General features: G+C 40.6%; 1 protein-coding gene across 4 annotated transcripts in view; it reads right to left on the reverse strand.

The window, feature by feature from the left end:
• The window catches only part of SORCS1 (sortilin related VPS10 domain containing receptor 1), a 259,464-nt gene that overhangs the window by 62,246 nt on the left and 177,280 nt on the right, over nt 1–19,938 (reverse strand). For all 4 annotated transcript variants that reach the window (XM_079313142.1, XM_079313140.1, XM_079313141.1 and 1 more), the window contains exons 6-9: nt 17,137–17,201; nt 8,931–9,049; nt 6,672–6,761; nt 1,549–1,728 (exon numbers count right to left, since the gene is read on the reverse strand). In XM_079313142.1, coding sequence (XP_079169268.1) covers nt 1,549–1,728; nt 6,672–6,761; nt 8,931–9,049; nt 17,137–17,201 — 454 coding nt within the window. The remainder of the gene's footprint in view (nt 1–1,548; nt 1,729–6,671; nt 6,762–8,930; nt 9,050–17,136; nt 17,202–19,938) is intronic.

Raw genomic sequence — 19,938 nt, forward strand, 5'->3', positions numbered from 1 at the left:
TTCACTGCAATGCAACCAGAACTTCTAACACCTGACAAACGTGCACAGACACCTGCACGTTAAATGGGTCTTTCTCTGGCATCTTCTCTAATGATGATGCTTTTTTAAATATACTGCTGCCACTAGAGAAGGACTAGTTTGGCAATCTCTCCACTTACTTTTAATTTATCTATGTTTTTTTTTTTTTTTTCTTCTCTTGCCTTCCTCTCCATTTTCCCCTAGATCACTATAACAATCTGACACAGAGAACCATGCTGGCTGGCTCTGTATTCCCTTCCAGCAAGAACATCAAACTGAAAGGAAGGTTTGTGCCAGGTTCCATGTCAGCCAATATTTATACAATTTAGATAATCAGCAGATATGATGCTGCAAGTCTGATTGCATCAATTTCAATCCAGTTTGCTGTGTGGTGTCAGATGAATAAAACAAAACAAAAGATTTTCTTTACCCCAGGGATGTAGGACACCTTTACATAATGCAGTAAAGCTGCTTCCCCAGCTGACAATAATAAGAGGCAACAGTTTTTCCATGGGCTGCCAGCACTGTGGAGAGATTAATGGTAAAAAATGTCCAAATGACTGAAATGGCAGTGCCCATCCTCTCCAATCCATCTGCGCTGCTGTATAACTCTTGTGCTCTCTGGACAATTCAAGGTGGTTTCCAAGTAGAGGGCAGCTGAAGGAAAACTACAGAGCAGAGCTAATATTGAGGCAGTGATGGGGAAATACAGGCAGATCTTCATCTTCAAAGGCACTCAGATCTACTTTATGACCTTTATTTTAAATGGTCAGAAAATACCCTGGAGGAGACCTGAAAACATAACCTGACCCTCAGAACTGCAGCTGAGGATTGAATTTCTCCTCAGCTGAGTGCTTATCTCCAGAGGGAAAATAGGCAGCAGAGCAAGGGATGGACAAGGGCAGATTGGAAGTCCTACTCTTAGGATCAGTTGTCATAAAGGACAGTGGAAATTGGCCTTTTATGGTGAGCTTAAGCAGAGCACATCTGTTCAGAAAAAGGCTCAGGGTGAAGGGGGCATCAAAATGAGGTGTGAGAGTTTCCATGCTCACGGGATAGCCCAAGAGAACATAGCTACAACCACTTAAGTTCCCAGAATAGCTCAAGCTGAGAAAGATGACAAGGACAGCTGAAAACTGCAGTCTCTCCTTAACTTCTAAAACAAGAGATTAGATTGCCAGAAATGCAACAAAAATTGGAGAAGGATACTGCTGAGTCTGTTGGGAGCTTTCAGAGCCATAGAGCCAACCAGGGTCCAAGCAGGGTTTTGACTGACAGAGTTCCTCCTAGCAACTGAATGAAATATTCCATGACTTTTTCATAAGTACCAAAGAGCCATGAGCTGCTCTTCACCTGAGAACCCACTGGTGAATACAGCAGTAAATCTAGGAAGGGTAAAACTCTGTGTTTAGTCATTTGTTGGCTTTGCTGTTCACATGCACTTTATGAGTCTGATGTGCAAGCAGTAAAAGGTACTGGCATCACAAGAGCTCCTGAGGTAGCAGTGAGATGTCTGGAGTTATGACATACCTCATAGAGGTCAATCATCACGTTCCCCTCCAGCCCTTGGCTACTCTTGACATTTTCCAAGGCCAGGGTGAAGTAGATCCCTCGGGTGTCAGAGATGTACAGGTTGTATGTGTCGTTCTGGTTCCACTCTTGCACAGCTGCAAACACCTGATTCTCATCTGTGCTGATAACATGCATGTCCTGGGGAAAGGTAAGAGAGGCAGGTTACTCCAGGGGGTCAGTGCTGCCATTTCCAATGGCACCAAAGTAACTGGGGAGCAGCAAGGGATGTATTTAGGCTGGGGTTTAATAGGGAACTCAGCAGACAGAACTGCTGCATGTCAGTATTGTGCTGTCTACAGCCACTGTAAGCAAGTAATTCCATCCAGGAATAATATTTTACACCAGCTCTCTTCTGCCAATTTTTCAAAGCAGTAATTAACTGATGAGGTGTTAATTGAACATTCACATTGGCACTAGAGTGTTATACAGCAGCACTTTCACTCCCCTTACCAACACCTTCATTTTTAATGAATGTTTTGTCTAGGGAATAGGAAGGGCTGTTTATTTGTTAGGTTGTTGGGGTTTTTTTTTTTCCATTCAGCATGTGAGTTATTTCACTCATGACTATGGAGTCATAGATATAAAAAATGTAGGAGTTTGAAAATAAAAAAAAAAGGAAAAGAAAATCATCTGAAACATCTACTTCTTGCCCAGCTTTAGAAGCCAAATATGCTCAGGACCTGATGCAGGCAGGAACTAATGAGGGAACATCTGCTGTTATCTACTGTTTCTAATGACAATGTAGACTGGAACCAAGGCCCTGGACCACTATACTAAACAGCACACCCCAAGAAATAAAACAGAAAAACAGCCCTAATCCTCACTAGATATAAAGAGCAGAAATGTATTCAGATCACTAGCATTATGAGTGAGGTTTTGTTTTACTCTGCTTCTTCTCTGTGTTACAGCAGGCAAGAAGCAATGAAAAGATTGCATAAGTAAAGAAAAAACAGGAACTATTGAACCTGATCCCATCTTTCAATGTCTGGAGAAATTATTACACATTTTATTTTATTTTCCATTACAATGGAAAAGGCCACCAAGAGAGAGATTGTTATAATGAAATTCCCAGGCTCTATCTTCCCGGCACAGGCACCCTGAGTTCTTTGGTGCCATAAAAATCTGTGGAGGTAGGAAAATAAATGGAGATTTCTTAACACCAGGTGATTCCCAGAAGACTCTGCTGTTTGGTCTGCTTTGGGCAGATATCCCAAAGTTATTCTGTTCCATGAATCTCAGCCAGGACTTTCTATATGCAAAACAGAACTTTATAAAAAAATATACTCTGTGGAAGCTGATGCTACTTCTCCCTTCTGCTAATAATAGTCCTTGAAAATTCAGTGTCTGGTGGCTTTTTAGGGAGGATTAATACTTCTAGATGAACCCTTGTAACGTAAAAATAAAAAAAAAAGTAATATAATGAAGAAATTTAATCTATAAATTTGAAACTCCATGGATTCACCATGGAGTTAAGATTCAGAACAGTTGCTTGCTCATCCAGATCCAGATCTGAATATAGAGCGGATGAATGTGCACTTGATTTACTTCCTTCTTTGCACTGGAGAAAATCATGTCCCAGAAGATGGGCTCGTTTTGTGAAGGAGCAGATTGGCTTAATTCCCAAGGCAATAGGAAAAGTAATATAAGTCCCACAGAGTCCTGCTAATTTTGGCTGTGAGCAGACATCCTCTCCCAGCTCCAGCTGTGCCAGTAGGAGTTACAGCCACAGCTGTTTGTCTGTGGCTCCCCTTGTCAGCCTGTCACCCTGGCTCAATCTGCTGGATCTACATCAGCAGGTGTTCCCACTGTGCTGCAGGCAGCACTGCCTAGCACAGCTCCAATCTCAATGTGCATTTCTGCACATGGGCACACATGGGCAGGCCTCTCCATTTAAACAGACAGAAATTATAAGTAAAACGTGGGTTGTCTGGTGCATGTACTTTTTCATTATCTTACCATTTCATTCAACAGTTTTGTAAAAACTGGGGGAGAGGGGTAAAAAATACTTTGATCACCACCAGAGAAAACCAAAGGCAATTTCACAAATGATGAAGAAGCAAGCAAGTTAATTTATTCACTAGATACTTCCTGCATTGGATCATCCTGTAAGATGGAAGCCTAAAGAAGATTCCAGTAGGGCTGAAGGAATTTAAGCCAAGGTAGAAGCAGAGATTGAGACAGAATTTGCATAATATATGTAATGAAGAAAGTCAAAAAATATAACATTCCAACTGTGCATTTGGGGATAAATCAACTTCCTCTTAATATGGTCTTGTCCAATACATGCAGCAATGATGCCCAGCTCTGATAGAAAAGGATTAGTATATGGGCATCAAACAGATCTTGGAGCAGCATCAGGAATTTTTTCATTTCCACATAAGAAAATTAAAATTAATCAGCATATAATATTATGTTTCATATGATGATTTTTGTTTTTTCAGGATGGGGATTAATTCCTTGAGGGAGAGGAAGAATACAAAAAGACAGCCTTCATCTTGATATAGCACCAGCTCCTTACAGAAGGAAGAGGACAGGAATGTGAAGCAAGGCCCCTTTCTGGTCATCATCACCTTTAGGGTGATGATTTGTCTACTCAGAGCCTGAGCTTTTTTCTTTCTGCTCCAGACACACTGCAAGGACATTAATATGCAGTTCTTCTATCTGTCCCTTTTGCCTTTTCAAAGACAAAAGTAACATGGTGTACATGGGTTTGACCAGGTGTCTCCTCAAATTACTAGAAGTCAAGGCTTTAAGAATTACTAAACAATTGCCCCTTTTGCATTTTTTCAGGAACTTTTTTTGCTGGCAAGTTGAATAGTAGGGATGTGTAATGCCAGTTTTATTCTGCCAGCTCAGCTGGAATGAGCACGGGGCTAATAGCAACAAGGTTGTGGGATCAATCCCCATATGGGCCCTTCACTTAAGAGTTGGAATTGATGATCCTTGTGGGTCCCTTCCAACTCAGAATATTCTGTGAAATGTCTGTGAAGATGCCAGCTCTTGCCTTTGCTTTCTGTGAAATTGCTGGGGCTGTCACCTCTTTTAAGGTCAGCATTTAAGGATCATATTTATTTGTTTTGTCTGCCCAGTGCATTGGTCTAAATTGGAGTAAATGTAGCCAGTGTGTACATTTAAGCTGATTATCATGAATGACATTAGTGTGTGGCAAAGCCCACATTGTGGTGCTTTGATTAAGAGGTCTCAATAAAGAATATTTATAAGGTTACCACATATGCAGGCATCTGCTTGAATGAAAAGAGTTTCAGGTTTATTTAGGCTTTTAATCAAAACAGCTACAAGGCTGTTAATGTGAATAAGAATAATATTTTAGTTAGATTTGCTGTAGGCCATCCTGCTTGAGCAGCAGCATCACCTGCCAAGGCTGCCTGCTGTCACATGCCTCCAGTTCAGGACGAGTGACACTCAGAGACAAAAAGCTTGATATTTCCATCTTCAGTTCCAGAAGTCACTAACTAATGTTTGCCATTTTTGGCCCCACTTTCTTAGCTGAAGGAGATGAAAGAGAATTTGGGCATAAAAGAAGCTGTATGCTCCAATTCCTTGAATAATATAACACTCTGTGCATTTTTCATAAAAGTGACTATTTTGCTTTGATAGCAGCCTCCTGAACAGCCAAAGTTCTGCTGTAGCTCCTTCCAAGCCAAATGCAGCTCTTCAGACTTTGACAAAGTGAGATTGTGACAAAGCATCTTTCTTTGGTTCAAATAACATGAATATATTGCTCCAATTCTTGTTCTCTGGAACACACTGTAATTTAATTCTAGTGCATTTTCTCTGGCTCTCCAGTGATCTCTTTGAGAAGGTGGACAAAAAATAAGTGTGGGCTAAAGGAAACAATAAGTTTAAAGCAAAAAGTGTCTCTACAGATGGTCTGAATTGGCTGCAAATAACAATTTTTATTTGGCTTCTACAACAACCATGCTAAAATGCAACTCTGTTGCTAAGGGCTCCTTCAAATAACACCTATTTAAATCCAATTTGAATTTACAGAGTAATTTCTCTTGCTTAGGCAGGAAGTTTCAAAGCAACCTATCTTAAAATGTGACTAAAAATTTTGAGGCAGACCACAGGTCTCCTGGGTCAGAGCTAAGATCTCCTTGGTTCTGGTGTGGTTTCCAGAGCTGTGCACAGGAGTAAAGGCTCCAGCAGCAGTGCAGGGAAGGTGAGGCACTGAAGGAAGGGCTGGGGTTGAGCTGGGTCTGTTTGTATGAAGGTCACCCAGTCAATCCTCTATAAACAGCTCTGTTGGGCTGAGCAATCAAGGACAGACACTTGTGAAATTAGCCACGTTATCCCTTGGAACATTGTCACCTACAAAACCTGACCTTGCACTTCCTTTTGACAATCCCTGCTTAGCTTCTGGGAATGCATTTGTCTTCTGATGTTAGACCTCATATAGAATCCATAAGATCATTTGCTGCCTTTCAGCTTAAATCTCATTAAAGACAGACTATATCAAGAATGAAAAGGCCAAAAAAAAGAGTCCTCAGTCTTTGTTAGGAACCCATTAGCACCCCAGCTGCAAATTGGTGGTTTCTTCAAAATGGAGCTAACATTCTATATAGGTCTTTCAAAAAATTCAGCTTCACAAGGCAGAAATAGCTTTTCAAGCTCCAATGCTAATTCACCATTGTTAATTAGGCCACAGACAGAGTAGGCACACAAAGACATCTTTCTGCTTGGTTCCCATTAAAATCTACTAATGAGGCAAAGCACAAAAAGCAACCCATACAAGAGAGTGAGAGGGGAATTTTAAGACAAAAAAAAAAAAAAAAAAAAAAAAGAGAGAGAATCCCCTCTAAAACTGAATTAATTAACCATATAGAAATGGTAATTGATGTGGGCTGTGGTATCTGTCTACATTTCATGCTCATGTCCTTGACTAGCCAAAGTGCTGACTTTTGGTTTTAGTCCTTTCTTGCTTGCAATTGTTCTGTTAAAGAAGAATACTGTTTTCACTCAATGCATGTCACCTTGCAGTTACTCGTGTTGGACTCAAGATCTTCTGTGCAATCAAAATATCTTTAGCTCATATGGGCATCCTAGCAGCAGCCACCTACCTTGGGCAAGGAGTACTTTGGCAGCTTCATCTGTGCAAATGGGCTCCTCCTATAAGAAACGTAATAATGTGGTCTTCCTCCTGATGTCAGCTACAAGAGAAGCAGGAAAGACATTATTACCAGGTTTTTCTTATTTCTTTTTAATGATCAGAAAGAATATCAAACAAAAGCTGTTCAGAGAAATGCCACAGAGTGGTGGGAATGACTTAAACTGCAGCTCTGTTACAGCTGAGGAATAAACATTGATCCAACAGACAGAGGCTGAAAAAGAAAACAAGAGGAACCCCATTTCCAGCACAGAGAGACAAAGGCTAGAATCTCGTGTGAAAACTTGTGAAGCCTTGACTTCAGCTGGGCCATGATGTCACTCCTGATACACAGCTCTCCTGTGCCTTACCAGAACACTCCCTGCTCTTTGCCATCTGCAGAGCTGCCCTGTAGGCTGGTGATTAGACCAGCAGATTGGCAGACATGAGCCTTGATTGTAATTTCTGCTTCCAGCTCTGGTTCCTGTGTGACCCTGGACAAGTCATCATAGGTATCTCCTAGAAGATCAAGTTAATATTCACAGATATGGAAGGTAGAGAAGCTCAGCTGATTTGCCATTTTTGCAAATCTGGCCATATATTTAAGTGCATAAATACTGATGGCAGACCTTGAAAATGCTGGGTTAGAGTAATGTGAGGTATCATTTTCTACAACCTATTAAAGGAGGGAAAAAGAAAGAAAAAAGATGTCAATTTTATCTGGCTTCCACTGCTGCTGAAGTATAATCAATCTTTTTAAAGTACTTTGAAATCCTTGGATGAAAGATACTGAAGAACAAATATTCCAAGGGATTCTCCGTGAAGAACTTTGCTTTAATTGCTTGATACCTAAGCTTATCAAGACTTTTCTTTAGTAGTAAGTGTTTTAAAATGCACTGCAGTAGTTTAAAATGCAAGATTCACAGAGGCCAGGTTCACGCCAGATTAAGTAAAATAAGCACCATTTCTCATTCTAAAGATCTTCAACAATTTTAGGGGAACTGGGCAAAAGTCAGGGAAAGAAAGGCCAGAATTTTTTTTTTTTTTTTTAATGAGAAAGGGTGAGTTTGTAAATAAAAAAAAATTAGCAGGAAAATAAACTCCTATTCATTTGTCCTAGAGCTCTTAAGCCTACTAGTACATTCCAAATGGCTTAGTTGCAGAAAAGCCAGATGGAGATCAAGGAAGGAAGGGAAGGCTAGAAGGAGGGTGTTCATCTATTCCTCCAAGCATGCACAGCCTGACATAGGGTTAACACCAGGTCCAGCTCAGCCAGGATGGCTAAAGAGAAACACTCCAGCACCTCTGTCAGCTGAAATACAATCTCAGAGTCATTCTGGGATGAGAGAGTGACACATGCCCCTGCTCTCCCTGCCACATAAACATTTCCTTTTTGCCTCACACAGACCAGGCACAAAAGCTGTTCTGAAGAGTATGTCCCAGATTCATTTGTGGATTGTTTAGACTGGTATTTAAGACTGAGTTCATTAACTGAAGCCAATTAGCAATCAACTAACCCAGTGTAAGATATCAATCCTCTCTCTTCCCTCTACTCACAAGCATGCTAAAATACAAGCTGTCTGGAAGCCCAGTTTAGTGCTAATGATCTCCAGTTCACCTCCACATTGCCTACAATTCTGTTGTTATTTTACTCCTTTTCAGCTGACATTAAATGGACACTGGCAGCAGCCTAATGAAACCCACAGTGGTTCAAATCTATTCACCAGCTCTCACCTGGAACACAGCCTGGCTGAGTACATCCCATCTTCTGCCTTTTCACTATAATCACAGCTGAGGCATAACAATAAAGCCTGATTACTCCTTTGGTGCTTTCCCTGACTCCCTCCCTTCTTTCTTATTTCTCTCTCAAGAAACCTTTGGTCTACTCCCTTGTAATAGCAGATGAGTGACACAGCACTTCCAGCTGGGGGGTTAAAGCAGTAATTCCAGAGTGCTGATGAGATTGCAAGGAGTGGCACAGAGCACTCCAGCACACAGAGAACACACCTCAGGCAGGAACTCTATGGCCCTACAGTGACAAGAAACTAGAGCTTAAAGGAACACAGTTAGCATGACAACAAACTGCTACAACTCACTCAGTGCCTTTGTGGATCCAGTGCTGTCTGAGTAGTTGCAAACAACACACATGCAAAGAATGCAAGAGAAAATAATAGAAGATAGAATAATATAATATAAAGCAATAGAATAAATAGGAGAAGAGGGTGTTCTGCACCTGAACAAAGACATAATCACCCTGGACGATCAGGGAGTTATGGTCAATGTAGCCTGGAAAGGGTTTGCTGCGAGTGGCTTCACTGCAGTTCTGCATCTTGCAGGTGATGTACTGGGCATCTGAAAGGAAAAGAACAAAAACAATACACTTGAGATCCTGAGCACAGATTCTTCCTGCTGTCATAAAGCTGTTTGCTGAGGTGGCACTTTTGCTTCCCAGATTCATGTGAAGTGAATTGAGACCATCCATTCAACACCACACAACCCTTCTTTCCCCTATATCCTTCATAAATCCACCCTTGATTACTTTCTTCCTTCAATATCCTTCCTTCTTTCCTGCCTCCACCTCCCATTATTTCTTTCGTTCTTCACCAGATATGATGTCAGAGTGATACATTTTTACCTAGGGAGAACCTTCTATGATGCACCTCTGTATTTCCTACAGCACTTACACTCTGTAAAGTAATTCAGACTGACTTGGAAAGCACCTCAGACCAGCTCCTCTTCAGGGGTTTTATCTACCTTTCTGTTGGCAGCATGGGTAGATGCACTCTGGCAGACCTGGGCAATCATTACACACTCTTGTAACTACGAGTCTTAGCAATTTCAAATTAGATAGTCTAAATGCAGCCACCCATCTCACAGCCATGCAAGCATCTCATCACTGTCACTACATGGGATGTCCTCTCCTCCTATTCTGAAGCACTGCAAGGTGCTCATCCCATAATGTGCCACCTGAAGAAAAACAATTAGAATTTCTTTATGGGGACAATTCACCCTAGAATACAGAATCAGATTCTCAGTGATCTGTTTGGACTCTTCTAGATTCATTAAGAATTCACATTTTGTTTTATGGCAAACCTGATCCACACAAGGAACAATTTTGGCTTTTTAATGTTAGTACTTACATGATAGAAACACTATATTGCATTTAATGTTAGAAGTACTTCTAACAATTTTCCTTAGAGAGACACCTTGTTTGACATAATTACCACCATCAGATCAGAGAAATAACATTTTACACTGAAATAGAAATGGCTGGAATTTTACCATCTTGTATTTAATCTTGGTTTTAATTAAAATCTATCATTTGACATTTCTTTCCTTGCTTCTAAGAACTGTTGACTTCTGCTTGAAGCAGATATGCAGGGTAACAAACCTTCAGGAAAGTTTGATGAGGGGTGATTTTTCTCCAGCATTTGCAGGGTTCTTGGAAGATATAAAGTGCTAAATATTATTAGTCGCTGCCATTTATAACATTTTATGCTTTCACAGCTCACTACAAAACATTAATGAATGCAGCCTGGCCAGCATGATCAAAATGTACTTCCCTTCAGAGTGATTTTTTCCACATTAGCCACGAGAGGGCAGGGAACGACATAATTCCCAGCCTGCTCATTCCTGTGAGCTCAGGAAAGTTCCCTCTCAGAGCTGTTCATCCCCCTGCCCCTCTGCACCCAGGAAGGAGGGGGACAGGCAGTCTGTCCCAGCACCCAGCAGTGCCTGTGGTGCAGCATGTCCCCTCCCTGTCCGGAGAGAGCTGAAAGCTCACAGTAAGGTCTGCTCAGAGCCTTCTCTTCTCCAGGCTGAGCAAGGGACATGCTCCCCTGTGTTCCAGCCCTGTGACCATCCTTGTGTCTCCTCTGGACTTGCCCAGCAGCTCCACAGCTCTCCTGTGCTGAGGCTCCAGGGCTGGAGACAGAGCTGCTGAGGGTCTCTCTCTGTCACAACAAAGCTCCTGGTGAAACGTGTGCTAGTCCTGAGCTCCAGCAAAGCAGCCTCAGGTGAATGTCCTACTGCCACCTGAGCTGTAGAAAAGACTGGGGCATTAAGGAATCTCCTCCACAATATTTTACAGAGCAGGCCAGGTTGGCATCCATTAGAAGAGACTGAGGTTCTCTGGATCCTGTTTTAATGGAGGAATGGGGACTATCCCTATTTCTGCTGTGATCACAGGAGTCTCTGCAGCAGTGATTGTATCACCAGTGAAGATTTACTAAGGCAATTCCTGTGATCTTTTACAGTGCAATTCTCCATGGGTTCAATTCTAAAATGCCAGTAATACTACGAAAGGGCAGAGCACTGAAATTGCTTAAGCTAATCTCCCAAACACTGAGATGTGCACAAGAAAAGCTCCTTTTGCTACAGGAGCCAGAAAGAAGGAAAAGCAGGCTTCTTGCAGTGTCTGGTTCTCACTTTTTTCCTAGGGGAAGATTTTCTGTGTTCACATTAACTCAAGGATTTTTTTTTTTCATTTCATTCTAGCAGACATTTTATGTGACTCCATTGGCAAAGGTTTGTAATTTAGCATTAATTAATGTCAATTAATGTATTCAGTTGCTAAGCTCTGGAATTAATTTCATTAGTTTTCCCACACAGATGTTTTCCCTGCCATAGGTAATTAGGACATTATGCTTTTCATTTCCAGAACCCTCACCTCCAACAGCAGCTGCTGTTTTTAATATCCAACAACAAAGTCACACTGTGCCTGGAGAGAAGAACATAGCAACTCCCAGCTCTTACACCCCCAGACAGTTTCATTTTTGACAGGTTTAGACACCCAGAATAGGAATCTTCTCAGGGAATGGCAGCTATTTCTGAAGAGGAAGCAAGAAAAGTCACAGAACACAAGAATGGAGGAGACATCTTGTAAGGGAAACCTCCGACAAAATTAATTTCAGTGGTGAAAGAGAATTGCAAATGCTAACACAGAAAAAGTTAAGAGCCAGGGAGACCCTGTGCCATGAAATATTTTAGTCTTTTCCATTTAGTTCAAGCTCCATGCTCAAATATTCTCAATGCAAATGGATCCAACCCCTCCCAGAGACATCTCCTGGCTCAGCAGGTGAAGGAAGGTTATTGGTGATTACTGGAGGCAGGCTGGCCTCTGCAAAAGTAAACAGGAGAGTTTTAGATCCCTTCCTAAAGGAGTGGGACTTTCTTCAGGATATTTTGTTGACAAGTGCTTTTTTTTGGATTAAATATCAAACCTTAATATCCACAGGTTTCTAGTGTAAGCCTGCATGTATGTCTTCTCAAAACCTTATTTGGTCATAGGGAGACACAGAGAAAGTGATCACTGTACTCTGCAGATGTATAATTTATATTTTTCCTGTCTTTAGTTCACTGAGGAATGTGACTTTTCCTCTATCAATAAACCCACTGGGGACAAATCAGGAGATTTATACAATGTAATCAATGATCTGCTTCTCTCACAGGTTTTCTGTGGAGCATCCCAGTTCATTACTGAGCAACTCAGACATTAGGGACAGTTTCTACTTTTGAAGCATGACTGGCATCCTGTGACTAATGACCCCATAAGAATATGGCAGTGCCACACATCACTGAAAAACCCAGGCCTGTAACCCCCTCCCTCAGTCACAAATAACACTAGTCTAGGTTGCCTTAGCAGTGCAAGGCAAGACTTTAGCATCAACTTCAGCATCCACAACCTCCCATGGCAATGAATTCCACGGTTTGATTAAATGTTCTCCCATACTTCATTCTTTTTTTTTTTTTTTTTTTTTTTTTTTTTTTTGAGAAACACACAAAATTACTGTTCTTTATCCATTTCCATCTGGTCTGGATGTTGATTTGTGAAACATGCATGGTATGGGAATATGCTCACAACTCTCCAGGACTCAGCAACTGCAAAGCAATTAACCAGTAATGAAGATCAGTGAAACGAAACCATCCCATTTACTAACTACTCACAAATCTGGTTTTATCCTGCTACTACTCTTTCTTCATTGCATGTCAGCATCAGAAGCCTTTCTTTACATAGGGAAGTATATCCTCTGCCATTTCTGATATAATGTGAGAAACTAACAGATGTCATTCTCCAGGACAAATACTAATCATGATCAGGAAAAAACACTAATCACAATCAGGGAAGAAAAAATAAATCACTGCACAGGTTTAGGGCACTACAGGAATTAATTCACCACTGTAGCTATGTTAGGAGAAGACTGCCAGGCTAGGTTGCCTACGCATTTTTTCCACAACAGTGATTATTTTATTCTTCCCAGCAATTTTCTGTGAAAACAGAAATTAAAGTACTAGTGCAACTCTGTGATTCAGGCAGTATTGGCCAGATGCTCAATCCCTGTGGATCAGCAAGCTGAACATGTCTGCTGGGCCCAGGTGAGACTTTGGTTTTACCTGCATCACAGCACACCTAAATTACCTTTCAGCAGAAAAAACTGCTGTGTAAATCAGGACAACAGAAGAAAAGCAAACTGCTGTTTAAATATCAGGAGCTCTCTAAATGTTTGCCAGCACATTAGCAAACCCCTTAGCTTCTTTCATCCATACTTAAAAAAACCCCTTAAAAACTTTAAATAAATTGGTGTCTTATCTACAAAAGCAAATGCATGGCTCATAAATGTAATAGTTGTTTTACTGTTTCACAGTCTATAGAAAGTGTCATTTAGACATCCTCTGAGTCAGTTTTGCCATTCTCTGGAGGGCCAGCAGGTACCCAGTTAGTCTCCAAATGCCTTGTAGGAATCCATCTTTCTAATTTGCACCAACAGTCTGGATTCCTCAGTAGGCACCACCTGAATAAAAATTACCTCTCATTTAATTAGCTGGAATCAGACCTTATTGGGATAACCCTACCAAGCTCAAATCAGATAAGCCTGTTGATTTTAGGATCTTGTGTATTCTTCACAAACCTGAACCCCACATGTCATTAAGTTTATACCTTCTGAAAGCACTTCAAGTTGCATTTGAACAAACCTCGATTTAACTTCCACCACCACCCTACCTGCTGGCTGTGGTGGTAAATGTAACAAAGAGAAGATTACTGTGTGATTAACAACCGTAGGGGATTAATTGTCTTTCTGGGGTGTTGCCTTGAAGCCAGACAAAAAAAAACCCAAAAAACAAAAAACAACACAATTCCTGCTGACTTTGCTGGCTTCCCTTTGATCCTGCTCCAAAATCAAAGTGAAACACCAGGGACACCCAAGCGTACAAATGGAAATGTGAGATAACATTCACATTAACTTATTCCAACCAGAAAAATGAGTTTACCACTATGCTCTCAGCCCCAGATTTGTATGGATTGGGCCTGAAGCCTTTGAAAAATAAACAAAAGCCTCACATTCCACAAGAGGAAAATTTGCATGGTGCTCTCCAAAACTTACACAACAGGATGAAAATCATAAATTGGCAGCGATTAGTCCTGCAAATCTCCACCTATAGAACTAAACTGAGCAGGCTCTACTCAGCTTGCTCATCAGTACCTGCACCCTGTTTTGATGAGACACAGTGTGTTTAGGAGTCCACATTTGTTCTGGATCCCAAGGGGGAAAAATAAAAAAGTAGGGAGAACGTGTACTCAGGAACAACAGGCATAAATCAACACCACTGAAGTTATACTGATTTATGCCTGCTGAGAGACTCTTGTTTTGGTCCTTGAAAACCTTTTACATTATCTTCACAAGCACAATAAATAAAGTGCACAGACAGGCCATAATCAGAGAGCAGGGATAGTTACTAGCAAGGAGAGCCCAGTACTAAGGTTGGTGCTGAAAGAGGTTCTCAAACAACTCAGTCAGGGAGACCCTGTACCTGCCTGACATTTCTACCTCTCCTCTAAAGCCACACTTGTATTATTCACCTTCTGCTGGAAAATATACCAGCACAAAAATGAGGGGTTTTTTACTTATCTATATTTATTTCAGCAGGTTTTTAGCTTAGCCCTTATATTTCCACTTCAGATTGTGTGGTTGTGTATGCACTACTCTCCTTTCTTTCCTTCTTTCTCTCTGCCTTGTTTTGGCAAATCTACCTTCTCAAATTTAATCCCTTTATGGAAATTTTACACTTGGTTAATTCTCAAAAGAGATATCCCCAACAAAGTATAAATAAATAAATGCAAGAACATTTTAAAAAAAAGCACCATAAAAATCCATGAAAAAATATTTGCAGATTATTCTCAGCCTGGAATAAAATATTTTTTTTTACTTCAGCACACTTCAGTCCATTACCCCACTGGCAGAAACACCTGCTCCATTCCAGAGGTAAAGACTTGTTCATTTGTTGGGGGGGATGATTATTTTGTGAAGGAAAAGGAGATTGATTTGGCTCTTGGCAAAAAGCTCTAATAGCCAAGAGACCTGTACATACCAAGTTTCTCATGGTAATTACAATAATGGACAATGTACACACTCTTTGCCTGAAAATCCTGTGACCTGCAGAGCTTCCAAATACCTGGCAAAAATGCTGTGATATGTTCCAAGGTTACTGCTTCCAGCTACACACCACAGACTTCTAGGCAGAGACCAACACTCCTTGGAACATGGGGCAAAACAGAGCACACCCTTAAAATCCAACATATTTTCTTACATTGCCAGTGAGGTCAGTCCTTATTCATTATAAGTTTCATCCAAAAGACTGATTTGCAAGGGTCACCACTGGCTGAAGGTCTGACACCACTGATACATTTATATTTTCAGTTCTGACACAGAATAAACTCAAAATCTTCGGTTGTACTGCCTCACAACTAAGCCAATATAAGTGTTGAGTTAATGAGCAATGATTTGTTATTCCCCAATATATTCTTTTTACTAATATTCCTTCTCAGTGAAGTCAGTTTCATCTACCTGCTTTTTAATTCCCACTTTAAGAACTATAATGAAGCTTATTAATTTGTTGGGAACTCAAGAAATGTTTTGCAGAAATTTGCTACAGGTGTGCAAAACATTCTTATTTCAGCTTAAGAACACAAACAAGACTGTTCAAGGCATTTGGAGCATGGCACTTACTCTGCCCTCTGTGAGCTGAATGTCCCTCAAATGCATGACCAGAATACAGCTCCTCAAACCTCACTTGTAGTGCTTCATCTCAATGACCCCAAGTTTCTAATGACTTCTAACAGCAGTATTTTGTGCTGAAATAAACACTGTCCTGTTAGAATATTTCCTTTTAGCAAGTCCCAAGAAATAGACAGCCTCACGTTCCCAGCCTTGCTGCCACATCAGGTAAGTGAAATTGAGAGGAGAAATAATAATCATAGATCACAAATTATAAGAAATAGAGACAGTATGCTCTTTCACTGTCACTAATCCTGCATATCTTGAAATGAAAAGACTTTTAAAACTTTATGGTTTCTATCGCAACTGTTTCTTTTCAAAATTCATCTTCCAAAAAATTCTCTTTCAAGCTAAATTTCCATAAGTTAAAAACCAGATTACCCTACAATTAACTTTTCAGATATTTTTTTAAGTTTCCAATGACAAAATGTACATTTTAGGTGGCACCACTGCATCTGAGGATACAATTCAAAGGGGAACTTCATCCATTTAAAAAAAGAATTAATTGAAGGCATCACTAAGACTTCCGTACTGCAAATGGTAAAAAACCTTCTTGTCATGTTGCAGGAAAGCTGCTATTTACTGAGAAAACGATATGGAATTGAAATTACTGGATCTCTGGCAGCTGGGCTTTCAGTGTGACGCATGCCTGAGGCAATCCAATGTTGTGGAAAAGAAATCCATGGAGAAAGATCAGCAAAGGCAGTGGAGCTCAAAGATAAACCTTGAGAAAGCCTGGATGGGAGGAGAAAAGCCAGTGGGAGGCTGAGGGTGCCTGAGAGAATTTACAGCCAATTAGGAGAATATTTTGGAGTTGCAGGTAAAGGAGGCTCCTGGAATAGGAAAAAAACCAAACCCACCTCAAGAGGCAAAGCAGGGAGCAAAAGGAGCTGATCAAAGTGAAGGACAATGACAGGACATGCAGTAACAGTGAAGAATGCACTCAGATTGGTCCTTAAAACGTTTCTAATTGGGTATTTTCAAAGGTAGTACCTAAGGCAGAGTACTCCTGGTCTGCCAGAACTATAAAGCTGTGAACAAGGTGATGTTATGTACTGTGTGAACAAACAGCAGCTAGACTTCATGGAACTTCTCTTCAGTGTCATACCCCCATCAACAAAAACCATGCAGGAAGAAATAAAAGTGTTGTGTGTAGTAACTCGAGTTATTGCTTATCACCTTTTCTTCCTTACCATGCCCTCAGCTCCTTTTCCAACTTCCTTCCTTGCTGGAAAAGCTTCTCTGCTGACAGACTGACTTGGAACAGCCAAATTCCCCATACTAAATAAGTGAATCACCAAAAGAAGGGAGATTTCTATTGCTGCATTGTGCAAGAATATGAGGAGAGCCCAGCATATCACAATATCTGGAAGCTGATGTACTTACAACCATCCACTGTCCTTGCCTCCAGGTGCACGAGGTCAGGATCTCTTCCATTCCCCATCATAGACCTGTAAAAGACAGATTGAGACAAGGGCATGAAAAAAACCACATACCATGAATGGCTGAGATATTGCTTTCAAAGGAGATCCTGTTTAGCTGGACATATACTCAGTTCTGATAAGAACTGATAGTTTTGAAAGAATTTTTCCCTAAAATTAACGTAAATATTTTTAATAAATTCTACCATTTAGTCTAATGTATGTCATTATACTTAGGAGTTCTTTATTTCCCACCCCTTCACTTCCTTCCACCTGGACACCTGTTCCTGTTGTCACTGGCACATGAAATTTTGAAGTTTCTCCAGGTTTGGCCAGAAGGATGCATTTCAGTTCAGGGTGGAATACAGAAGACTTTAATTGATGGCATAATAGCATTTGCCAGCATACTAATTATAGCTGTTCCTTTATATTGGACATTTTATGCACATTTGCTTAATTGACACTCTTAATGATCAATGTTCCCTCATTAATTAAGAAGGTTTAAAAACTCATTTTATCCTGAGACATTTTATCACTTCTGATCTAATAAAAGCAGCATTACATTAATAAAAGAAGTGTCACATTGAAAATGACTGTTTGTTCCCTCTGAATTAACAAGTAACAAAGTAAAGACACCGAGCACTGCAAATAAGGAGTTTGTGGAATTAAACTTTGCTTCCATTGTTGAGGTTCCCCTGGTCTGGCACTGGTGGCCTCATCAATTCCCTGGAAGAGTCCACATGGTCAAGTTTGATGGACAGCCTGAGTGATGGGAACACTGAGTGCTCCGTGTGCCAGTCCCACCCTCTGACAATCAGCCTTGCTTCTGGTCTTGATCCTATCCTCCAAGTCACAGTCCTGGATTAAAGAGAAGGGTTAAACCACCAGTTTCTTGTTAGCTGACTTGTTGGCCTGACCTCCTAGTTAATAGAACCATGAGGGAAGACACACATTCATTTCCAGTGATAGACAAATTAGATGTTCTCTTCAAATCCTCATTATTTTTCAGGAAATCAGAAGAGAGATTCAAACAGTGATTTAGACCTTAATTCAGTTCCCACTGACTGCAATCAGAGGCACCTCCAGTGCTTAATCACTATGTGCATTAACTAATAACTATTATAAAAATGTTAACAAGACTGTGTCCTGATTAATCTTTACCTTTGCTTGACAAAATATATAGCAATTTACTAGCTGAAAAAGGCTTTGTTCTCCTTTGTTGGGGACTGAAGTTTCACAAAATACTCTGAGCCAGCATTACTTTACCTCTTCTCCATTTTTAATAAAGTTTATTAAACAGCAAGTGCTATTCCCTTAAACATTCAACTTCCACCTAACATTTCTGCTTCCTGGTAATTGAGACCAAGTGAGGGAGGAAGGAAGCACTTACCTAGGGCATTTTTATTATGCCTGCTATGATCAGCAGATTTGGGGCCAAAATGCTGGGCCTGCTCATTACAGTTCAGTTCAAGACAGACAGATGTCAGTGACAAATAGCTCTAAAAAACTGCAGAATTTCAAAGGTTGCACTATGGCATATCTCCTCTTTATTCTGGTTTATTTAAGTGGGTTTTAAATACTGGAACTGGAATATTGGAACAGCCCACCTAGAATTGGGCCATTGAAGAAGACATAGTACAGCTTTGTCAGCTCATTCCTCCTCCTGACCTCACACACCTCCATGGGGATGTGAACTCTTCAAAGAAACAAGGAATATATTCCACAAATTTTAATATTTTTGTCTCTTCAGAGTACAAAAATTGTGATCATCCATCAAAGCACATGAGGTGCTTTGTGAATCTCCTCCTCACAGAGCTGTTCTGACCCCAAGAGAAGTGTATCTTTTGCATCTTCTCAGGCAATGAGTCAATTACGACCATTCCAAAAGACAGTCAGTTATGAGCCATAATTTACATCAATTCTCAGGTGCCTTAAGAGCAGCATATAGAGATCTGGACCCCTCAAGCCCTGAAGGTACCACCTGCCTATGGCTTAGTCTCACACTACATCAGCCAGTGTTGGGACTGTGGCAGCTCCAATTCAAGGTGCAATTAAGCCATCAATTGTCCCAAAGGGGAACAGAGCAAGGACAGCTGAAACACAGCTGGTGATAAACCTCCAGGACTTCCTTTCTTTTGATGTCTCCTAACCCCTGCAACTTAGAAATGTGATGGCAAAGATGAAAAGTAAGGTCCAGAGGAGGAAATTCCTGAAGTCAAATAGGACACCTGAGGTATAGTCAAGAGCCATATCCATGACTTCCTATTACCAGATCTTTCTCCCTACCTTAGAAAATACACCTTTCATTGCTTTTATATGTAATAGGCTTAATTTATTTGTGACAGCACAAGGTTATGATCAGGTCCATAATATTGAATGCCAACATGAAAAATCAGTTGTAAATAACAGGCAAAATACAAATACACATCTGCTCAAATCAATATTAACTGTACAGAGCTGACAACAAGAAACATATCACTTCTACCTGGATCCTGCTGAGAGCTTACTGACCAGCATTTTTGTAATGTCACATTTTTTGGATCATGCTGTCTCATTCCATGGTAGCCCTAGGATATTTCTTTATACATGTCTCCATACCACCTGAAAAGCCACATGAAGCAATGCTCATTTTGCCCAGTTATACATCATAGATATTAAACTCTGAACTAATCACACTCAACTCTCTTTGCAGGCAGAGAGATGTAACAGGCAGTTTTGCACTGTGGAACAGTGTTAGATACAACTTTATGAGGAGAATTTATCCTGG

This window comes from Erithacus rubecula, assembly GCF_903797595.1.
Source record: "Erithacus rubecula genome assembly, chromosome: 9".
NCBI classification, from domain to species: Eukaryota; Metazoa; Chordata; class Aves; order Passeriformes; family Muscicapidae; genus Erithacus; species Erithacus rubecula.